Here is a 17,064-nt window from a genome sequence, read left to right as displayed (position 1 = left end):
TACCTACCTTGAAAGACACCTTTTTATGTAAAATTTGAGGCTGGAGGGCGTGCCCCTGCCGAGATCCACCGAATTTTATAAATCAGAACAGAAGCCTGTTTAAACTTTTTTTTTGATGTTATAAATAGTGGAAAATGTCACAAAGGTCACCAAAAATGTTTACAAAGTGTGAAATTAATAATGGGGCGTGTCTTGTGGTCAAACTACAAACCTCAATTTTCAAATATTCCACTTCATAATCCTATACTTACTGGCCGTCTCAAGACATGAAACTTAGTGATGGATAGTGATACTCTATGCCTACATATGTATAAAAGAATCGAGGACAATGTAAAGTTCCTCATCGAGATATGAATTTCGTAAAAAAGTCATGATATTTTTGTAATGCTTCATTCTACTAGGTGTTCTTTCAATGAAACTTGACTATCCCACTTTAAATAGGTATGCCACACCCTCATTAATGATATGGCAGGGTGTTGCCATGATTGCGTGGCCACATTATTAAACCATCGCATTTCTCTGCAGTGATATTGTAGCTGCTTCAACGATTAAGTCAACTTAACCACCTGTCTTATGATTTGGATATTCTGGAAGCCATATGAGCCAATTAGGTAATGATCGATTTACATCTATTAGTAAGATGTACAGTTAGCTGTAGCTGCTGGGTAAAAAAGGGAAATCATGCATCACGGTCATCACGTAACAACATTCAAGTCATTCAAGCACTATTGCCTTGTTTGTGTGAAGCCATACAGCTTAATTTTGCTAACAACACTGTTACGTTAGCACATGTAGATTGATATCAATGTACATTGTAACTCATGAGTGTATATGTAGTGTTTGCCAATCAAAATAATTTCTGTTGAACATATATACATTATGCATGTGCACAGTCAATGATATACATGGATGATGTGATCACAGCTGGATTATCCTCTTCATTCAAGGGACACAATAAAGAGCCGACAATATGATTGTAGACTGGTGATGTCCATGGGTCAGAAAGGGGCAAACACATGTCTTTTCATTCAGATCATTGAAAGTTCTTCGTCTAAAGTTATGTATGCTTGAACAAATCAGGCTTGTTCACCACAAATATGAAGTTGTTCCAGCATTTGAAATGCTTTTCAGGGAACAACTTCGTACTTGTAATACACAACCCTATCGCACCTACATAAAGATAGTGACAACACAAAATTAAATTTCCATAAGAATATGTGCATATGCTTGTGCTCTAATGTGCAAATACATGCTGTAGTGTAAGTTGAGTCTGTAGTATGTGTTGGAGCATGTGTGTTTGTGTAGTATACAGTCTTTATGTTTTTATAGTGTGTGTGCATGTATGCGTGTGTGTGTAGTGTGTGTGTGTGTGTGTAGTGTGTGTGTGTGTGTGTAGTGTGTGTGTGTGTGTGTGTGTGTGTGTGTGTGTGTGTGTGTGTGTGTGTGTGTGTGTGTGTGTGTGTGTGTGTGGTGTGTGGTGTGTGTGTGTGTGTGGTGTGTGTGCGTGTGTGTGTCTGTGGTATGTGTGCGCGCGCATGTGTGTGTGTCTGTCTCTGTGAGTGGTGTGTGTGTCTGTCTCTGTGTGTGGTGTGTGTGTGCGTGTGTGTGTCTGTGGTGTGGGTGCGCACTTGTGTGTGTGTGCGCACTCGTGTGTGTGTGTGTGTGCGGTGTGCACGTGTGCGGTGTGCGCGTGTGCGGTGTGCGCGTGTGTGTGTAGTGTGTATGCTTGTTTGTGTGTGTGTGTGTGTGTGTGTGTGTGTGTGTGTGTGTGTGTGTGTGTGTGTGTGTGTGTGTGTGTGTGTGTGTGTGTGTGTGTGTGTGTGTGTGTGTGTGTGTGTGTGTGTGTGTGTGTGTGTGTGTGTGTGTGTGTGTGTGTGTGTGTGTGTGTGTGTGTGTGTGTGTGTGTGTGTGTGTGTGTGTGTGTGTGTGTGTGTGTGTGTGTGTGTGTGTGTGTGTGTGTGTGTGTGTGTGTGTGTGTGTGTGTGTGTGTGTGTGTGTGTGTGTGTGTGTGTGTGTGTGTGTGTGTGTGTGTGTGTGTGTGTGTGTGTGTGTGTGTGTGTGTGTGTGTGTGTGTGTGTGTGTGTGTGTGTGTGTGTGTGTGTGTGTGTGTGTGTGTGTGTGTGTGTGTGTGTGTGTGTGTGTGTGTGTGTGTGTGTGTGTGTGTGTGTGTGTGTGTGTGTGTGTGTGTGTGTGTGTGTGTGTGTGTGTGTGTGTGTGTGTGTGTGTGTGTGTGTGTGTGTGTGTGGTGCACTACGAATGTGAGGAATACCACCAAAATACACCTGTGTATTGTACACACACACACAACACAACACTCACACAGTTGTCCAGTAATATACATATTGCACACTGTATAGCATATATAGCATAAACATTTTGAAGGACAAATTTTTTAATAGGTTGAGCAATGTTAAAATTTTAGAGGATTTGCAAACACTCCCAAAGTGTACTACACTATATGGATCAGCTAACCCATACTAGTGTACGATTGTGGCGAGTTGGCCAGCAGTGAGCAGTCTTTTCAATTACCACTTTTCAGGGAAATTTCCTATAACTGTACTGATACTTACTTGTGTACATATTACGATATTGCATGCATCTTTTGGGCTGTGCCCCTAGGTGTTACCAGCACATTGCTGACTACCCACTATTCAAACTTCAAAGTCAAATTAACTTAGGTTAGATATAATGCAAACATGTGAAAGGTTGAATTGCAGCTGCCATGTTACAGGGGGTTTATTACTTCTTGCAACACAGAAGATAAAATCCAAAAAGCATAGAGCGTCACATGGCTTCTTTAATTGACCAAAGAATTTTGTTCTATAGTCCATATTAGGAATGATAGCAGTAAACATACACCATAATGGGAGTGAACTATACATGTTTGTAGCTAGTTAACATGTAAGAAGCCATGCCACACTCTACGCTTTTCACTCCCAATATTGCAAGAAGTAATAAATCCCCTGTATTTTGTTCGTTGATATAGGAATACTGGGACCTTAAACTGCTCTTGGTGTAATACTTGCACTAATACTCATCATACATCTATGTGCACTTATTCATACTTGCTACCATCGGAGTGGACAAACAATAATGATCATGAGGATTTTATTAACTGTGACAACAATTCTTAGCTAAAAACTTTCTGTTTAATCAGTGTATGTCATTATTTTATTGCAGTCGACGGTGACCACTGCCTGAAAGCACAGCCTGTATACTTTACCACTAGCTTAGTAGCTTTGGCAGTAACTTGAAGTATGCTGTATGATGAGTATGCTCTGGTAAGGAAGAACAGCTATACCGATTACCAAGAGGTTAATTAAAAATCAAATAAAGTAGTCATAGTCTACGCACACTACATACATGCACGCCGGGTGCACACACACACACAAGAATACAAAGGAATTATAATTGCAATCAATTGTAATAGATTTCATGAAAGAATTCCACCATGGTGTAGCAGAGGAACAGAAATATTTTTTGGTGGTTGATAAAGGGTAACTAAGTGGGTTGACAAAACAATCTTTACACTGTGTGTTGTAACTATGCTGTGCTCCGAGCATAATAGGAGGATCGAGGAGCAAACAAAGTTGTTTATCATGATGGTAGTGGCGACACATGGCACAGGCTGACTTAATAATCTGGTGTGAGGTCGGTAGCCAGTTTAATCGGTGACGATGTAAAGAGACATGATCATATTTTCTCAAACACATGAATTGCTCTGTGCTGTAGACGTGCCACACGTGATTTGTTGAGAGGTGCCCCCCCACACAGGCAAAGCATAGTCAATTCTGGAAAGAATCAGGGACTCAGTTAGCATATTCAGGACATCAAATGTTAGTGACTTCCGGTTAACACTTAGCATTATACAGGTAATACAATATCATACATTAATACTCACCTGTACATGTGCTCCCCCACTTTAATTCTTTGTCAAATATGATTCACACTGGTTCCTTACTGGTAAAGTTCATGAGACCATAGACCAGATCGAATCGTCACCACCGCATCACAGATCTTCGTGGCGTTCTCACACACTAGACCAGGTTTAATTATAAGCGCCACGCCCGACATTTGCTTTTAATGTCAGGCGCACGAGACTAAAGAGGACCTAGCCTGGACGTAGCCTGGACCTAGCTGGAGGCCGCGAGTTAGGACTTTTTCACAGAACGGACCCCTAGTCGTATTAAAGAAGCAGAGCGTTATGTAATGTTACGAGTGTCATGTGAAAGGAGCCTGTCGCCGTCTCATAGACTCATCCTTTGTTGGGCAGGGAGAGCCAGTAGGGTATGGTATCTACAAATTATACAATAGTAGCTACGTAGCATGTAATATCTATGGTAGTTTAGGCTACTTTCGACTTGGAAGGAAGTGCCTTAGCCTCGGGATTTATCACCAGAGTGTTGGTGTAAAAGACAGTTTCACCAGTATATAGACTACTAGTCGGTAGCTAGCTGAGCTCTCTAACAACAATGCATCACTTTTTACTGTGACTATAGGAGTATATAGTCCATTCTAAACAAGAAGGTATTCAAAGATTAAGTTTGTGGTTTCCTGTATTTTAACCACAAAACCATGTTTTCTGATGGCTCCAATGTATATATTGAATTAGCATCTATGGGTTTAGTGGTGCTATAAACTTTTGAAGAGATACCATTTGTAATCTATGTGCTCAAAACTGTGACTTAAATCAAATCATTGCTAGTCATGTCAATGGAACGCTCTACCCCCTGAAGTGATTAACTCTCAATCAATTTCTGAATTCAAGAGAAAGCTTGACCTATTTTGGCCAGAAACTGGACATGGACACAATTAAAGGCCAATGGCCTACCAATGTATTTAATTTGTGTTGATTTTTGTCCATTAAATATAATAAGCAGTAGTAGTATTAGTAGTAGTAAACTGGATGCATTACAATACAATATTAGTCAGTTACATAGTACTGTTAGTATATACGCTACTAGGTTATTGACGACTAATCCTTGGAATCTTCCTTTGTGATTCTTGAATGCCACCTTTATACCACCATAAATCATCCTGTTTTCTATAAAAAAAAAATGAGAAGGTAAGTGACCAATTGTATCTGTATACGTGTTGATAATATGTTTATGTAGCAGTCTATTGTTTGACTGTTGGAAATTGAATGTGTTACTGGACCAGTACATTCAGTGGAATAGTGGAAAGTGTGGTAAGTGATTGAGTGTATATGTATACGTGTTGATAATATGTTTATGTAGCAGTCTATTGTTTGACTGTTGGAAATTGAATGTGTTACTGGACCAGTACATTCAGTGGAATAGTGGAAAGTGTGGTAAGTGATTGAGTGTATATGTATACGTGTTGATAATATGTTTATGTAGCAGTCTATTGTTTGACTGTTGGAAATTGAATGTGTTACTGGACCAGTACATTCGGTGGAATAGTGGAAAGTGTGGTAAGTGATCGAGTGTATATGTATACGTGTTGATAATATGTTTATGTAGCAGTCTATTGTTTGACTGTTGGAAATTGAATGTGTTACTGGATCAGTACATTCAGTGGAATAATGGAAAGTGTGGTAAGTGATTGAGTGTATATGTATACGTGTTGATAATATGTTTATGTAGCAGTCTATTGTTTGACTGTTGGAAATTGAATGTGTTACTGGACCAGTACATTCGGTGGAATAGTGGAAAGTGTGGTAAGTGATCGAGTGTATATGTATACGTGTTGATAATATGTTTATGTAGCAGTCTATTGTTTGACTGTTGGAAATTGAATGTGTTACTGGACCAGTACATTCAGTGGAATAGTGGAAAGTGTGGTAAGTGATCGAGTGTATATGTATACGTGTTGATAATATGTTTATGTAGCAGTCTATTGTTTGACTGTTGGAAATTGAATGTGTTACTGGACCAGTACATTCAGTGGAATAGTGGAAAGTGTGGTAAGTGATCGAGTGTATATGTATACGTGTTGATAATATGTTTATGTAGCAGTCTATTGTTTGACTGTTGGAAATTGAATGTGTTACTGGATCAGTACATTCAGTGGAATAGTGGAAAGTGTGGTAAGTGACCAATTGTATCTGTATAGGTGTTGATAATATGTTTATGTAGCAGTCTATTGTTTGACTGTTGGAAATTGAATGTGTTACTGGACCAGTACATTCAGTGGAATAGTGGAAAGTGTGGTAAGTGATCGAGTGTATATGTATACGTGTTGATAATATGTTTATGTAGCAGTCTATTGTTTGACTGTTGGAAATTGAATGTGTTACTGGACCAGTACATTCAGTGGAATAGTGGAAAGTGTGGTAAGTGACCAAGTGTATATGTATACGTGTTGATAATATGTTTTTGTAGCAATCTATTGTTTGACTGTTGGAAATTGAATGTGTTACTGGACCAGTACATTCAGTGGAATAGTGGAAAGTGTGGTAAGTGACCAATTGTATCTGTATACTACGTGTTTATAGCTTTTTACAGAAGATTGACTACCTGGTATAATTACAGAAGTCTTGCCTTGACTAAAGAAAGTCTTGCCTTGACTACATTGCAATTTTTGTAAATTTTAAATGTTATTTTTAAAATTGTTTATTGATGGTAATTTTTTCTACGGTCCAAATGGCATTAGCAAGTGTGCCGTTTAAAAGGAAGCACTGATAGGCAGAGAGGGGTGACAGCCATCCATTGTTTCGATGTGGTACCTTAAAGGAAAGCTAAACCTTTAAAATAATAAATACAAGTAAAGTTGTAATTCTGTTGTGACTGAGTGTTCAAACTCCTTTGATGGGTTTGGTTTTTGTCACTGCTGACTTACCTGTATTGGTTTAGTCTTGGTGAATCGATGGATTATATATACCAACAGTTATATACCAATGTGTACTGTTACTATTAAATCACTGTGCACACATCAATAAAACCACCTCATTTAAGGCTCAAGTCAATTTAGTACCAAAAGTAGTTAAAATACAATTAATGACCTCAAATTATAAGACCACCTCATTATAATGACCATATCAAGTAGATCCCAAACATTGCTAAGGTGTACTTCATGACCTCATTAAAAAGACCACCTCATTATAGTGACCATGTCAAGTAGGTCCCAAACTTAGCTAAGGTGTACTTCATGACCTCATTAATGAGACCACTTCATTATAGTGAGCAAGTCAAGTAGGTCCCAAACATAGGTAAGGTGTACTTCATGACCATTGATAAGACCACCTCATTATAGTGACCATGTCAAGTAGGCCCCAAGATATACTTCATAATAAGATCACTCCAACATATTGCAATGGCCACGCCTTAGCTGTGTTAGGGACTTAATGCGTCTCATCAAGGTATGGCCTTAGTTCAATACATCAGTGTGGTGGCTATTTAAACGTGACTGGATCTGTGAAAACCCAACACAATAGTGCATTTTTGAGTTCCTGTTTATTAAATATTTATAATCTAGTTATATATAGCCAAGTGTATCCTCTGGCAAAGTTTCAACCTCATGCGCCAATAACCCTCAGAGTCACAGCCCTACAAAGCAGTGGCGGATACAGGGGGGTTGCAATGGTTTCAGCTGAAACCCCCTCTGAAAATACCGCGCGCCCCAAATTTATTGACAAGTTGTGTGGGTGATAAAATCGCCACGAGTTATATATAGTGTATTATAGAAGGACTCTCTACAGGCGAAAAACTTCATACTTTAGCCTTTGAGATCACAATTACGGCTTTCTACAGCTGGTTGTGACCTTTTTTTTCTTTTTTTGGTCTTCGACTTACAGTAGGCTGAAGTTAAGTGGAATCTGAAACCCCCCACTGAAAAGTTCTAAATCGGCCACTGCAAAGTAGCAATAAAAGCAAAATCGATTTGTACAGTAAGTATAGGAAAAATAAATTACAGACGTTTACTAAAACGGTTGTAACTTACTGGGCTGAAATTTTCACCATCGTGTTCACCATGGATAGGGGAATAGTTTACTGGGTAAGTTTTTCCTTTCATTGCCTTTCTTCACTGCATACAAATGTGAAATTCATGAAGAAAAATCATTCACGTACAATTGCTTCGATGTGACGTAAAACAAATGCATATCCTTGAATCTACTACAACAAAACAAAGATTTTCCAACTCTTCTTTAGTAGGTGAATATGATAGCCAGGTTTTTGCTGTTAGTTCCTTCGTTCACTAAGAAAGAGGTGTTCAAAAAATTTATGGATTTTTTTTTTAAATTTCAATACTTTATACTATCAATTTAGGCTTGCACAATTGTTGGGTTTTCGCAGATCCAGTCACAAATGATGTTGAAGCCTTTATTGTATACACATTAATGTGTCTCATGGGGTGTCTTATTGATCATCTGCTACAATTACTAAATGGTGGAAGAGACCTCCACACATCACAGTAAATTCTACATACTATTAACATGGTCACTGTAATGAGGCGGTCTAATTAAGGGAGTTAAAAAGAACACACATTCCCACAAGGAGCGAGTGTAAATGGCTTTTAGTATCCATGGTGCGAGACAAGCTAAGGAAGACGTGATTGCATAATATAATGGAGGTAAAACACTGAATACCGCGCTTCATGTTTGAGATCAACAAAACCTAATTGAGATATCATAATGTAAGGTAGTCTGTCCATGTAAAATTGTGAGTTACTCAAGCCTTGGTAGCCATTTATAACTATCACAGTGTCAAAACTTGTAGCTACAGGAATATGAAAGCAAGCAACACCAGTCACTTTACACAAAGACCTACGCCTTACCGGAACTTCAAGGCTACCGTCAGAGTGGCTTTCTTTGCCAACTTCCCCCTAGACTTCTTCTTCGGGAATATTCCATTGTAAGCGCCTAGGCGCTTGCTAAGTACGAAAAGAGAGCTGGTAATCGTAGAAATTTATTACGATAAGTCGACAACGGAGCAAAAATATAATCGCGTTTGGTTCACTTGGCAACTTCAAGTAGCAGCTGCCACACGTCTCCCTTTGTCAAGGCGAACCAAACTAAGTGTAACGTGTTTCTGGAACAAAAAATGTTTGGATGAGCACAGATTTGGATGATTTTGACGTTGCAAGATAGCCATTCCCGATAACTACAAGCCAAATGGTGCGTATTTTTTTAAAATTATTTAACCACATGTTAACCATCCGTAATCGCCAACCTTTGTGCATAACTTAGTCGTTTATGACATGACAAATAAAGTAGGTACAGATTTAAATGTTCATCCTTCGCACTCGCCGATTTCCCCAATGGATCCCTGTACTTAACTTTTTTTTTTTTAATGTAAGGGTATGACCGCGGATTTCCGGTATCGGAGGAGGCGGGGTGTGACTTTGTCCCACTTGTTGTAGAAACTTTTGGTTTTTGGTCACCATTTGCGTTTCAAACCCTTCGCACCATCGCTGAACGCACTACAGCCAGAAGTGGTGCATCAACCAAACAGGCTCGTAAACATTTGTTACAACAACTTTCAGTTTCTTTATGGACGAACAATGCCTGTATGATTTTACGGTACTGGGCTTTGCAGTGTGAGGACTCTGATTTTCCTTTCCCCAAACCCATTGTAATTAATTGTGTTTGTAGTAGTTTAGTTGTAGAGTAAATTGTATTGTAACTATTATTTAAACAAATTGATTATGTAATGCGTAAAAAAAATTGTGGGTTGGAAGCTTTTACCCTTGCCCGCTGAATTCAGTGGCATGATTTTGGTGGCCTTGACCTTTGACCACGGTTGCAGATCTACCTACAGTGAGTGCCTGTGTGTCACCCCCTTGACTTGGAGGTGCAGCTACATATCATCAGTGAACTTTCCGGCATGCCGCAAGCAGCATGTTTGAACAGGCCATACTAAGTAGTTATGCACATATCAATGTATTGCCCCACTACCCCCACCCCCCCTTCGGGCATATATGGGGCTATGACACAGCCGAATGTCAAATGCCCATAGTAGGGGGCAAACCTATTGTGTCAAATCGACCCCACCGTTGGTTCCAGTTGCAACACGGGATTTGACATAGCAAAGGAAGTTACAACAGAAAAATATTTTGGTGCTTACTGAATGATTGTCAAATGCCCCATAGTGGGGCAGCAGTTTTGTGTCAATTCCCCCTGTAAAGCAGACTTTCCAACCTTGGAAAAGTTTTGTGCGGGTGAATCAACCCTCAGCTACCTGTAACTAGCCAAGTGTATGCAGAGCCCACATTCATGAGGGCTGAAAACAAGTATTCATACACAAATTGGTTGTCAAGGTGCATTGCCCCTAGATAAACCTATACGCTGCTGTTATCTGCAGCTTATTAACTACTGCATGACTGAGCTACAATCATTTTACCCATCTGCTATCCTCGGCGACGGTCTCGTTCCATATCACGTGATGCAAAAGTCCGAATCGTCTTTTAACTCAACTGGTAGCAGTCATTTTATGTTTTACACAATGAATCGTCTTTTAACTCCTCAACAGGTAGTATTCCTTTTATGTAATGCACTCTGGAGACTCTGTTAAGACTCACAACTGTACTTTCTCAATCAATGCCCCCCAAATTTAGTGCTCATACGTTACAATATCATTATATCAACTCAGAATAGTAGAATAATCATCTGTGAACTAACAATGAAAAGGTTGAATATCATCGCCAATAAACTCCCGCCATCAGCCTACTATTTTAAAATCCTCTCACGTGATTTAATTTAAACCCACAATCATATTAATTGTGTCTCACGTGATGTCAATTCAGATCCTGATTGTGTAAGTGAAAGCATTTTCGATTTCTGGCTGGAAATTATTTTTATGCGGGTGATGAATACATTTATGCGGGTGAGCGGGTGAAAAGCCTTAAATGCGGGTGAGTTGGAAGGTCTGGTAAAGCCCCACTTACGCCCGAGGGGGGGGGGGGGGGGGGGGGGGGTGGTGGGGCAATACATTGATAGGTGCCAGGAGCGGATCCAGAGTTTGGAAAGAGGGGGGGCACTTTTCTGAAAAACAGTTGAAGACCAAAAAAACTTGCTGAAAACCAGTTGAAGACCAAAAAAAAAAAAAAAAAAAAAAAGGTCACGGCAATAATAGCTAGTTATACTTACCAACTATATCACGTCTGTTATGTAAAATAAAATCCTATTTATAGCTTCATAGGTAAGCTACACTGCCTCATGAACATTGTGACTGCTTTATTAGAGTGATTGACTGCTCTATTAGAGTATCTCGATCTTGTATGCAATTTCTTGAAGGGGGGGGGGGCATTTGCCCCAAATGCCCCATCCTGGATCCGCCACTGGGTGCATTAGACACTCTCCCCCATACAGATATTATGAACTCTTGATGCAAGCAAAATGAAATTTGCTATAGGTGCCTGGTGGTGTCACTGCATGGTGTGTCTTATATCTCATGATTTAACGGGCTTGTTGTAAGGCCATTCAGAATTATAATAATGGTCAATGTTATTTTCAAGATTCAAGCTGTTAGTTTAATAATACTACTGTGAAACCTGTTCAGGGGCGGATCTAGGATTTTTTGAAAGGGGGGGCTAAGCTGGACAGGGACATAAGTTACTAGCCAGACATTAGAAGATATTAAGCAAGGCCCTAGTGGTAATAAGATTCATGTAGTATATCCATGGTCAAATTAGCTATTTGGAATAATGACTACATTATAGTGTGCAAAGCACACTAGCATATGAAGCATGCCAGCCTATAGGGGGTCTGGGGGCATGCCCCCAGGGATTAGGCCCTCTAAAGGTGAATCTAAGAGTGTTTTTAGCAGTTTTTCAGTGGAAAATAATGGAATTTCAGTTTATCAAAACACATTTACTTTTCGATGAAATCAAGACTGATTGCAATATACATTGAGTAGCTATCATGCATGTATGATAATCTTATCATTTGTAGCTACCAAGCATTTAGATATAGCTAGCTATATACCATAATGCATCAGCTCCTCTTTAACAGCCTCAACTGTCTATCTTACTGATAAAAATATTGTTGTTGGATCCCACCAGAAAGAGTAGATTATTTCACACATCATGAAGTTGGAAGAATTGTGGAAAATGCTTACCCCAGCCTCAGTATCAACAGATTCAAGGCAGACTCTCTTTATGAAACTCTAGACTATCATCTTCCAAAGACATCTGGGATTCATCAACATTGGGTGATTATGGCTACAAACTTCACAACTTTGACTGTGATGATTTTGCAGTCTGCATGAAAGATGCTGTTTCTAAATACCCATGATCAAACATTAACAAAGGGGAAGCCTTTATGTGCGGAAGAAAAATGTATAGCTAAATAGAGGCAGAAACATGTATAGCTATAAGTAGTAGTGGTGTTGAACGTCACAATTGTTAGTATGCATGCTCCTTAGCCTAGTGACACTTTGTTAGCCTTAACAATGAAGTGTACTGAAAAGCAGAATGTAGTGAAGAGTACTAGTAGCTATTCACTGGAAATCCTTGCTACTATTTTTGTATTTATGGGGTTTCTGAATATGCATTATGCTGTTGTGATAGTCAACTTATTTCTAGATCTGCTGGGTTATGAAAACTGGCCTATAGCTAGCTACAAATACCAGCACCATAACCCACAGCATGGGGTCATATCAGAGGTAACTGATACAGATTTTACATTCATAGACAAAAGTGCTATAGCTGCCTTATAAACTTGTAAAATACCAAGACTACAGTTTGCTAAATGGCTGAGTTGGTAACTACATTATTATACTGAAGCTGATAACTCTAATCAATTGAATCATATAATCAATTCATTCTAAAATATAAAAACCACACTTATAGCAATAGTGGAAAAACACTGCTAATCATCTGAATAAAACAAAACCCAGACTTAAACTTTTGTAACTAAAGATACAACCCACAATCGAAATCTTTTCTTGAAGAACTCTAGAGGAAAAGGAAGCTATACCCTCCTGGAACAGAGTTGAACAATGAGTATAGTTACATAGACATTATTTGTGTTGGTAGTGATACATAGTCCCTGAAATAAGTCTGCTTTTGATACACATAGAAGATTTAGAGTTTTATGGCCAAGTACCAACTTAGAAAGGAAAGGGGGGGCTACAGCCCCTTAGCCCCCCCCCCCTAAATCTGCCCCTGATACGTGACTGCCTATGTGAAAACCAGTCTTATGTTTATGCTTTCGAACTCAACTTGAGACTTTTATATGCTATATTGTACATGGTTTTGTTTGATCAATTCATCTCAAAAGCTCATGCAGAAAGAAAAAATATGAATTCTTAACACATGCAGGCTCTTGGAAAAGCTATATACATAACTGGTTTTTCAGTCATATTGCCAATAAAGATGGCAATAGCAGCATAATAATTAATTTTATTATCTATCACTAAGCAAGGTGTTAATCCACACCTGTATGTAAGTATTGGGTAGGTGTAAGTATTGTTATATCAGGTATCCACACTGAGAATGCCTGCATTGCCTTCATGAGAATCAATAGACCACTAATTTTACTACAAGTTGAGATTGTATAGTGAACACATACACACACGCGCGCATGCACGTGCATAGAAAATGATATTATGGCTTTATTATAAGTGGAAGGATATTTTGTGGTTAGACACTAACTGGCTTCAAAACTTTGGAATGTGTTGGTTTAATTATTCCTACATAGGCATAGCTGTAAAAGCATATTCAAAAGTGATTGATTTGGACGTTTTACAGATGCTGCCCACACTAATGCAGACAACCAAAAAACTATTAGCTAAATTTCCAGTAATGGGTTATCTTGAAAAGCACTGCATTCCTGTTGTGTGCTAGCTGGGGCATAAAACAATAGCTACGTTATCAGTGAAAAGTTTAATTTTTACACTTTAGTAAAAAGTTCAATTTTTATACTTTAGGATTACTTGTCATCTATACGCTGTAAAGTTGGAAGCCAGTGTGAATTTCATACTGAAGGAATGACTCCTGTGGCAACTTGAGTATCACAGTCACACAGAGTTACCAAAGGAATTATCCTGAAGGAAATTCATGTTTTTGAATTTACAGTGTAAGAGCTCGGATGATGGAGGAATCCAAAGTTAAACACATGGTGCTAGGATTCTAACCTTGGTATTTGGGAATAAAGCTAGCTGTATATACCTAGCTATTTATACGGAGAATTTTTATGTGTATTAAATCTCAGATATACTGGCTATGGAATACCTAATAGTCACAACAATTCATTAATTTTATAACATGTACAAATAGCTATAGCTAGAACCGAGTTACAACGTTAGCATGTACAACATTACTGTTATAGATTAATTAGTTACAACATTAGTTAGACCGACACTAGAATACAGTAATGCCACTTGGGGACCCCCCTTTGTGCTTGAAGGATGAAAGGTTCAATGTAGAGCCACTTGACTATTATCATTATTCCGAGAGATTGTCTACATTGGAATTGCCTTCATTGTCTCATAGACATTTAAGAAGAGGTTTAATCTTACTATACAAAACCCTGAATGTCTGATTTCACTGACTTACGCATGTACTCATCTACTTCAACTAGGGGCCATCAAATTAAAATTAATTGTTTAAACATCATTCCAGACCACTGTGTAGTTCAAACTATTTTTTAAATAGAATAATTAATGACTAGAACCATTTGCCAGCATCCATTGCTCTATTAATAGTTTTAAAAATCATTTAGCTAGATTATATATTTGTATAATTATGTATTGATCGGGTGAAAAGCCTTTACCCATACTTAATCATAATCATAAAAAATCATTAAAGCAGCTGAAAAACTGTTTGTGTGACTCTGTGTGTGTGTGTGTGTGTGTGTGTGTGTGTGTGTGTGTGTGTGTGTGTGTGTGTGTGTGTGTGTGTGTGTGTGTGTGTGTGTGTGTGTAAGTGCATGTATGCGTGCATATGTGTGTGTACGTGTGCGTATGCATGTGCGTGCATACGTGAGTAGTGCATCCGTGCGTATGTGTGTGCGTTCTTATTATTTGTGATCATAGTTTATATATATATATATATATATAGCTACCTACAATCAAAAACAAACTCAATAGCTAATCTTCAGAAACTAATTTGATTTACATAATGCTTGCCCCTGTAGCCATTGTAACAAGTCCCAATGCCACCACGTTGTAACTCTTCAATTAACAATCATTTATCTAACTACAAGCACACAGAAAAATTTGGAAATTTCAACTAGAGTAGGGACCATAACACATTGATAAAAAGTACTGAAACAAGCTGGAGTAAGTGCACGATATTAATTCACAGTAAAACTATAAGAAGTTTTATATCCCGACTGTGCATTTCCATTATGGTATCTTGAGCACAGTAGGGATATAGCACTTCTTATAGTTTTACTCTGAATTAATATCATACACTACTCCATCTTGTTTCAATACTTTTTATTGATGTGCTATGGTCCCTACTGTAGTTGAAATTTCCAAATTTTTCTGTGTACTTGTTTGTTAACTTTTTTTTGTAAATAATAATTATGACTGGTGAACCGGACCCATGCATGCCTCATTTGAAATGGCACTGCACGCCCCAATTGTCCGCATCTGAAAAGTGAAGTATCCATTACACTTCGTTGTTAGCTATGTTCAACCTGTTACGCAGCATTTCAAATCAGGAACTGTTCGAAAAGCACCTCTGCAATCCACACATACAGAAAGAAATGGTGCCGCGTGCCCCAGTTATATCAATTATCGTCTGAAAAGTGAAGTATCCATTACGCTTCGTTGTCGGCTATGTTCAACCCATATATTACACAGCAGTATGAATCAAGAACTGTTTGAAAAGCACCTCTGATATCAAAGTAGCCACTATGACAAATATGGATGATTTCCATTATGAAGGGCATCACGTGCTATCGCCAAATTGACACTTTTCGCTGTCGGCAAAGATGAATGGGACACAAAGGAGGACACTGGTAAGTCCATGAAGAATGCATTGTACGTACTGTGGTATGCCAAAAGACACCTCTCGGGCTGAAGCGACGTCAAACAGTGAAAAAACCAAGCCCGTAGCCTTAGCCGTTATCAAGTTACGCTTGTCTGAAGGCATCAGTCAGTTACTTACTCAGTCAGTAGAAAATTCCATTAAATATATTTTTTTAAATTCCGTAGCAACTTGTTGAAAGTGTTTCGGGTCGATCTGAAAGCTTGTTTGGGCTTAGTTTCACCTAACCAATACTGCCTTATTGTTGTTAGGGGAAATTGAGGCTGTTTTTTGGGTGATATTATTTTGTAGGCCACGCCTACTCCTTTGTGGTCCCTACTATACACTACCATCGTAGCGTATAATTCAAGCTACATTTTTGGTATCAGTTTTTTGATAGGGTCTGTGTTTGTGCCAAATTTCATGAAATTTGAAAGGGCACATCTGGATTTTTTTTTTTGATTTGGCATGGAATGACTCATAAATAAGCTGCCCAGCAATCTCCTCGTGCTTGTGCTGTGTGTCTAACTCAATAAACTGTCTAAGTTTGGCTGACTATGCCACCAAGTTGTCCGAGGTCTGTGGTTTCACTGATTCATTTAGCTAGGGACATAGGTATGATTTCAGTAATGGTGATTTTATTAATGAGACTCATGATGTGCACCTCAGCTTTTACAGAATGTCATATTGTTCACAGGACAGCGTTGAAACCGGGTCGGGTCATCCGGGTCATCCGGGTCACATTTTCTCCGGGTCATCCGGTTTACAATTTATCCGGGTCTGACCCGGATTGGATCACGTGAGAAACGAAATTGTTCGTTTGACGACGTGGAACTTATAAACGCTATCGCGTAGCTCTTTCGTAAGCCACGCCCACTTATCGCATTACCAACATATGCTCAGCCACGCCTATTTGTTAGTAAGTGCAGTATGTAGCACGAAACTGAGGTATCTATGGTGAGGGGTAGCTATTGTCAGTAGGTGAAGACCTTTTTTTTTTTTTTTTTTTGGTCTTCAACCTACAGCTAGGCTGAAGTTGCAATATTTACGAATCGAACACTCAAAATGTAGACTCGTTCGCTCGCCCGAGACTAGCCGAAACACGTCTCGGCTTTAATTAATCCGGGTCAAATCCGGGTCTGACCCGGATTGCTATCCGGGTCTGACCCGGATTGCTATCCTGGTCAG

General features: G+C 39.0%; 1 protein-coding gene and 1 long non-coding RNA gene across 17 annotated transcripts; one reads left to right on the top strand and one right to left on the bottom strand.

Annotated features, from left to right (window-relative positions):
* Window positions 1-3,927: 3,927 nt before the first annotated feature.
* On the top strand, window positions 3,928-6,609 carry LOC136240741 (uncharacterized). Of its 16 annotated transcripts, none has more exons than XR_010693941.1 (14): window positions 3,928-4,287; window positions 4,965-5,065; window positions 5,115-5,188; window positions 5,238-5,311; window positions 5,364-5,434; window positions 5,484-5,557; window positions 5,607-5,680; window positions 5,730-5,803; window positions 5,853-5,926; window positions 5,976-6,049; window positions 6,099-6,172; window positions 6,222-6,295; window positions 6,345-6,418; window positions 6,458-6,609. It is a non-coding gene; the product is annotated as an uncharacterized lncRNA (long non-coding RNA). The 16 variants fall into 16 exon arrangements; XR_010693948.1 differs by having other exon boundaries at window positions 5,361-5,434; window positions 5,487-5,557; window positions 5,610-5,680; XR_010693942.1 differs by having other exon boundaries at window positions 5,361-5,434; window positions 5,487-5,557.
* LOC136240740 (uncharacterized) lies at window positions 4,896-6,575 on the bottom strand. The gene is made up of 2 exons (XM_066031780.1): window positions 6,099-6,575; window positions 4,896-6,049 (listed from the first exon to the last, which is right to left on the bottom strand). Exons 1-2 carry the CDS (start codon window positions 6,147-6,149, stop codon window positions 5,045-5,047), a joined length of 1,056 nt encoding a protein of 351 aa, XP_065887852.1. The 5' UTR covers window positions 6,150-6,575; the 3' UTR covers window positions 4,896-5,044.
* Window positions 6,610-17,064: the final 10,455 nt, after the last annotated feature.

The sequence above is a fragment of the Dysidea avara genome, chromosome 12 (assembly GCF_963678975.1).
Source record: "Dysidea avara chromosome 12, odDysAvar1.4, whole genome shotgun sequence".
NCBI lineage: Eukaryota > Metazoa > Porifera > Demospongiae > Dictyoceratida > Dysideidae > Dysidea > Dysidea avara.
The sequence above is the reverse complement of the archived record's forward strand: the minus strand, read 5'-3'. Positions and strand labels throughout refer to the sequence as shown.